This window comes from Gracilinanus agilis, unplaced genomic scaffold (genome assembly GCF_016433145.1).
Source record: "Gracilinanus agilis isolate LMUSP501 unplaced genomic scaffold, AgileGrace unplaced_scaffold57303, whole genome shotgun sequence".
Taxonomy (NCBI): Eukaryota; Metazoa; Chordata; class Mammalia; order Didelphimorphia; family Didelphidae; genus Gracilinanus; species Gracilinanus agilis.
Genome location: NW_025392803.1, coordinates 3,466 through 10,502, shown reverse-complemented (window position 1 = coordinate 10,502; position 7,037 = coordinate 3,466). Strand labels below are relative to the sequence as shown.

General features: G+C 37.2%; 1 protein-coding gene across 1 annotated transcript; it reads left to right on the top strand.

Annotated features, from left to right (window-relative positions):
• Positions 1-5,656: 5,656 nt before the first annotated feature.
• Positions 5,657-6,525, top strand: LOC123256243 (GTPase IMAP family member 1-like; the record flags this gene model as incomplete). The annotated part of the gene is made up of 1 exon (XM_044684907.1): positions 5,657-6,525. A coding segment is annotated over one exon (869 nt), but the record flags the coding sequence as incomplete, so codon positions are not given.
• Positions 6,526-7,037: the final 512 nt, after the last annotated feature.

The following is a 7,037-nucleotide window of genomic DNA, read 5'->3' as shown; positions in this document are numbered from 1 at the left end:
CTAAATACTAGTCCCACTTTTCATTTCATTTCTGTTGCTGTTCAGCTGCTATGATCCAGATGTAAACTCCTTGGAAGTAGGGATTATTTCTTGCTTTATATCCATAATCCCAGCAGTGTATGCCATATGTTGTTGATCAGGCACTTTGAATTGTGTCTGACTCTTTGTGACCCCATCTGGGGGTTTCTTGGCAAAGATATTGGAGTGGTTTGCCACTTCTTTCTACAGGTCATTTATTTTATAGATGTGCAAACGAAGGTAAACAGTTAAGTGACATATCCAGAATCACATAGCTCCTAAGTGTCTGAGGCCAGATTTGAATTCAGGAAGTTGAGTCTTTCAGACTTCAGGCACAGTGCTCTATCCACTGTACATGGACACTTAGCTGTCTGTGAGCCACATAAAAGATACTTAATAAATGCTTTTAATGGTTGAGCTCAGTCAAGTTGTGTCAATGATGTGAGATATTCTAATGGAGGTAACCTATTGACTGGGACACTCAAGAACTTAGGTACATGAAGATTTTTCCCCTCTCATATCTGACAAGGTTAAAGAGATGTTAGGGTCTGATCCAGTGAGAACAGAGCCATGAATAAATGTTGGAGTCTGATATAGGGAGAAAGAAGCCACAAATAATTTACACAGAGATGCCTCTGTGTTCTGCTGATGGCCACAGCAAAGCTGTTTATGCAAGTAGCAGATGGGATATCTGAGAAGGAACTTTGGCCCCTGAGATTGCTTGGGTTTATAGAGGAGCACGAGAAATGTTTTGGGTAAAGTCTTTTCATAAACAATATTCTATGGGAAAGAAATGTCTCCTAAATATGATGTAACGCTTAGCACTCTATTTTCTTTGTCATAATAAATGGAGATTATGCATTAAAAATACCTTTTTATTACTAACGACCTTGTCTTGTTGCCTCTTTCTTCACTTATAAAACTTACATTTTTTTAAAACCTTCATATTATATTTCTTCTAATGGATTTTAATTAAAAATGCCATAACTTCCAAATGGACTTTGATAATGATTGTTTACAGATGTTGTTTCCTTAATTTTTCAATACAACATTCTCTCACTAACTTCTAATTGCTTTTAAATTTAATCACAAAATAGTTACTCTTTTTTAAATTTCAAACCTCTGTTTCAAGCAGAATCACGTTCTCTGTTCTTCCCTTATGACACCTCCACATACATTTTTCATATAACATATCTGTCTTTTGGTTCTCATAATGAGGCTCCTTATTTCATTAAAGTCTCCTATAACTTATGTCTTTCATAGGCTTTTCCTACACCTCTTTCACATTCTACAACTTGTTTTTACCATCACTTAACTTATACCAGATATTCTGTCACCTGATATTATCAATCCCTTTATCAATTGTATCATTTTTTTCAACATTTACATATTGTTTAATCCCATTCAATCTTAAGAATTAATTTTCTTCAAAGTACAAATTCATATATCATTTGTGTTTACCCCAAATTACATTTTAACAAATTGCATTGAAATACGTATTTACTCCTAAACCATGAAATCATTCTTGTCCAGAGTACATATTTTGATAACAATTCATATATCCCAATCAATTATAACAACTGTTTTGAAATTCCTTTTTTCAATATTCCAAACTCTTAATACCTGTTTCATTCCACATTTAAGGATGAACAAATTTAAAACTTCTCTTTCCCCAATATTCATGATATTGTCATTTGTTGCTAGTTTTATCAGTACATACATTTAAATAACATTTCATTTGATTATAATATTCCTGAGAGTTTTCATTTTGGGTGATTGGTGTATTCTTTCAGTTTCTATTTTGCTCTCTGGTTTTAGGATATTAGGACAAATTTTTTACTTAATTTTAATTTTTTCAGCTCCATGTAAAAACAATTTTTGACAGTTGTTTTCTAATATTTTAGGATTCAGATTTTCTCCCTCTTGCTCTCCCCTCTTCCCCAAAGTGGTAAATAGTCTGATATAAGATGTACCCATGCTTTCATGAGATACATATTTCTATGTTGATCATGCCATGACCAAAGACACATATCAAACACACTATAAAAAAACTCAAGAAAGAAATAAAGTGAAAAATGACATGCTTTGATATGCAATGAGACACCAATAGTTTTCCTTCATAATTTCTTAAAATATGATGTCTAGACTCTTTTTATTTATTTGTTTTAGGGCTTTCAGTTAGGTCACTAATTCTTAAATTATCTCTCCTAGATTTATTTTCTAGGTAGTTGTTTTTCTAATGAGCTATTTTACTTTTTTTCTATTTTTCATCCTTTTGACTTTGTTTTATTGTTTCTTGATGCCTCCTGGAGTCATTAGCTTCCATAAATTCCAATTTTTAAAGATCATTTTCTTTTTCTTTGTAATTTTTAAAATTTTCCATATTTCCATATTTCATTTTCTTTCCCTTCCCTCTTCCCTGGATCCAATAAGCACTTCCACTGGGTTTTACAAATGTTTCACTTATATCTATTTCCATATTATTCATTTTTGCAATAGAGCAATCTTTTAAAACCAAAACGCTAAAGCAAATAGCCACATAAACAAATAATAAGTCATTTGTTTTTCTTCTGTGCTTCTACTTCCACAGTTCTTTCTCTCTATGTGGATAGCATTTCTTATATTATCAAAGTCCATTACATTGTATTGTTCTACAATGTTTCACTTTCTGTGTATAATGTTCTCTTGGTTCTCCTCATTTCACTCTGCATCAGTTCATGGAGATTCTTCCAGTTCATATAGAAATCCTCCAGTTCATCATAAGGATAATTTTCTTTAGTAAAATTCCATCTCACTTTTTTCCATTAGTCTAATTCTGTTTCTTAAGAAGTTATTTTCTTCATTTTTTTACCTCTTTTATCAAGCTGTTGATTGTCTTTTCATAATTTTCTTCCTTTGCTTTCATTTGTTTACATAATTTTGTTCTACCACTTTTATTTGATTTTAAAAACCAATTTTATTTTAGTTTTTTCCAGGGATTCTTGTTTGGCTTTTGGCCAATTTGCAATTTTCTTGGATGCTTTGCTGGACAGCTATTTTGATTTCTTTGTCTTTTGACTTTGTGTGTTGCCCTGTCACTATATTAACTGTTTATGGTCAGGTTCTTTTTTTGTTGTTTGATCATCTACCCTATTTCTTGTTTTGTAGCTTACTATTAACCTCTATTTTTAGCATGGAGAAAAATGGACTCTGTCCAAAGCTTCAGATCTTTTCCACTGTTTTTCATAGAACTAGTTCTAGGGGTTTAGAAGGTTTTGGTGCTTTCAAGGTAGTTTGTTCTGGAAAGAGATGTGGTCACTGCTCTCTTGATCTTCATTCTGGTCCTTACCTTAGAAGGTCCCCTGATCACTTGGGATTACAATAAATAGTTTTTCCTCAAGGCCCCATCTCCATTGGGACCAGAAATGATTCAATTTTTCAGGTCTCTGATCACTTGGGGCCATAAATATTATTGACCCTCATGGTTTTCACTTCCTCTTGACCAAAAGTCCTCCTCTTTTCTCTTGGAATATTATCCATAAATGGGTATAAACAATGTAGCTGCCAAATAGCATTTCGTCCTGTCTTTCTGATCAATTGCCAGTTCCTCTTAACATCTTTGGTTTGAGAGGCCTCAACTTTGCAACTTCTTTTGTCACCCCTACATAGTCCCAACTCTGCAGTTTTATCCATGTGTGCTCCAAGTAAACTTCCAGATCTATAGAATATATCTCTGTTTTAGACTTCATATGTTGTCTTGAGCTGGAAAGATATCTCTCCCTGACCATTTGTTGTCTCTGCCACTCCAGAATTTGATTTGAGGCATTATTTTAATGTTGTTTAAAGGGGAAATTAGGAGAGCTCAGGTGACTTATTCTTTACTCTCCAATCTTAGCTCTGCCCCCAGGCCCTTTATAGTATTTCATGTGGTGATTTTATCAGGTCCTATGGATTCAATTAGAATCTCTTTGCAGATGATTGTTGGATCTTCTTATCTGGCTCTAGTACTCTGATCTCTAATCTCATATTAACATCTTGAACTAGATGTCTTATGGACATCTTAAACACATTATGTTCCAAACTGAAATCATGTTTCTCCCAAGCCCTCCTTTTATTCCATCTTACCTATTGAGGGTATCATCATTTCCCCGTCAAGCAGACTTGCAACCCAAGTGCCATCCTCAACAAACTTTCTCTCATCTACCATATAAAAGCAGTTGTTGAATCTTGTGGTTTCTACTTTTGTCTTATCTTTCATATTTGCTCCCTTCTTTTCTCTAATGTTGCTACCACCCTGTACATGCTAATCTTTTTTTTCTGACCTCCAGACTTGTATCTCCAGTTGCTAATTGGGCATCTCCAATTGGATGTCTTTTAGATATTTAAAATTCAATATGTCCCAAACTGTTCTCATTTCCCTTCCTTCAAGCCGCTCTTCTTTTTAACATTTCTCTTACTACTGAGGGTACTACCATCCTGCCATCACCTAGGCTTACAACCTAGGTGTTTATCCTCAACTTGTCATTCTCTCATCCTGTATTGTCAAATACTGTTGTTTTTATCTTCCAAAAATTTCTGATTGATTTCCTTTTCTCCTCTCTGACACTGCCCCAAACCTCTCATCACCTCATGCCTGAAGTCTTTCAATAACCTTCCTGAAGTGTGTTCCTACTCAAGTCCATATTCCACTCCAGTTATTGAACTGATCTTCCTAAGGGAACATCTGATTATAACATCTCTCCATTCAGTAAATTGTAGTGACTTCCTATCACCTCCAAGAGCAAATGCAACATCCTGGTTTAGATTTTAAATCCCTCCATAACCTGGCCTCCCTCCCTCAGAAGATGTCATGGCTAATAGGAAACAGAAAAGGATCTGCATTTAACATGCTTTCTGTCAGCTCAAATGTTTGAGAGATAATCACAGTTAGTAACACTACCACCTTATAAACTATTAGCAGCAAGAGCAAGGTTTAGCCTTTAAAGGTTTGTAAAACACTTTACCCAAACAATCTCATTTTATCCTCATGACACTCCTGAAATATAGGTGTTATTATTATCCTCCCCCCCACTCCCACCCCCTTTGGGCAAGTGAGGAACCTGAGGCTTAGATCTTTTAGGGGATTTTCACAGGGTCACAAACATAGTCAGTCCCTGGGGTAGGATCTAATGTGGAATCTTCCCAATTTCACAAAGAGCAAATTGCATCACTCAGTTATAGCTGCCATGTACTTTCACTTTTCGTTGACCCACAGTAAATATTTCAAATTGCAAGTCCTAGTTAATGATTAAAATACATATCCTTGCACTCAAAAGAATCCAAGAGCTGGAAGAGACCCAGGAGATAATTTAACAGATAAAGGAAACCAAAACTAAGAGAGGGGGAAAGATTCACTATTCACAAAGGGTGTCAGTGGCAGAACCAGATCTAGAGCCCAGGTACACAGCAGGGAACATAGTTGAAGGGGGCATGCCTGACTAGCAAGGGAAATACTGGGTCTTTGAGTGAGGACGTTGAAAAGGCATCAAAGGGCTAACTCTCAATAGTGTTCTGTAAGTAAAAAAAATTTTGAGTAAATAGAGAAACTGAGCCCCAGAGAACCCAGATTATCCTGAAAGGGTCCATTTGAGTTTCTAATAATAATGTTTGCTGCCTGCAGACTCAGAAGAGGAGAGGCAGCCCCTGCAAGAACCCAAGTTGAGGCTAATCCTGGTGGGTAAAACAGGAACTGGGAAAAGTGCCACAGGAAATAGCATTCTTGAGGAGAATAAGTTTATGTCCAAAATTGCAGCAGTGCCACTGACCAGTATCTGCAGCAAAGGGAGCAGAATCTGGGGTAGAGAAAAAATTGAAGTCATTGACACCCCTGATATCTTTAGCTTAGAAGTGTCTACTGAAGGTCTAAGTTCTCAAGAAATCATTCGATGTTATCTCCTCTCCTCCCCGGGGCCCCACGCACTACTCTTTGTGACCCAATTGGGTCGATACACTAAGGAGGACCAGAATTCCTTGAAGAGAGTGAAGGAGATCTTTGGGAATGATAGCATGAAGCACACCATCGTTGTCTTTACCCGAAAGGAAGATTTTGGCAGTGGCTCCCTGCAGGATTACATCCAGTTCACAGATAACAAGGCCCTGAAAGAGCTGGTTGCACAATGTGAGGGTCGGGTTTGTGCCTTCAACAACCGGGCCACAGGGCAGGAGCAGAAAGAGCAAGTGAAAGAGCTAATGGATATGGTAAAGAGGCTGATGCAGAAGAATAGGGGCAGGTACTACACCAAAGAGGTGTACAGCTTAGGGGGAGACCCCCAGTGGGCCAGCCAGGAGGTGAGGTTCAGAAAAATTGAGGAGAAACTGGTCAAGTACATGAAGCAGAATAAGAGGTCCCAGGCATTAGGAGAAGGAGTCTTCCTGAGACTCAGAGGTTTATATGAATCAAGAAAATCCCACCCAAAACTATGGAGATTTGGTATTGCCATCTTTAGCATCTTCGTCCTATGGCTGGTGATTCCCAAAATCTTTATATAGGCTGGTTTGGGCATGGGCAGTCCTGAATAATGTCTGGTTTCTATCATCTTTATCAGTCATCATGGGAAACTGGCCATGAACACTGCCTTCTGAACTTGATAGTTCCATAGCTGTCTATTTCTCTTCTGTGAATCTCTTTAAATCAGTGGTTCCCATACTTTTTTGGCCTACCACCCCCTTTCCAGAAAAAAATATTACTTAGCACCCCTGGAAATTAATTTTTTAAAATTTTAATAGGAATTAATAGGAAAGATAAATGCACCTGTGGCCATCACTGCCCCCTTCGATCTCTGCAGCACCCACCAGGGGGCGGGGGTGCCCACTTTGGGAATCACTCCTTTAAACTCCAGGTTCTGAATTCTAACTCAGGTCTCACCTTCTTCAGTAAACCTTTCTAGTCAATGCCAAGTCTCATGGTGAAGGGAAGTATAATGCCTTGGAAAGAGTAGTGGATTTGTAGTCAGATGAGTTGGGTTCAAAATCTAGTCCTGATCCTCATTGTCTGTCTGAAT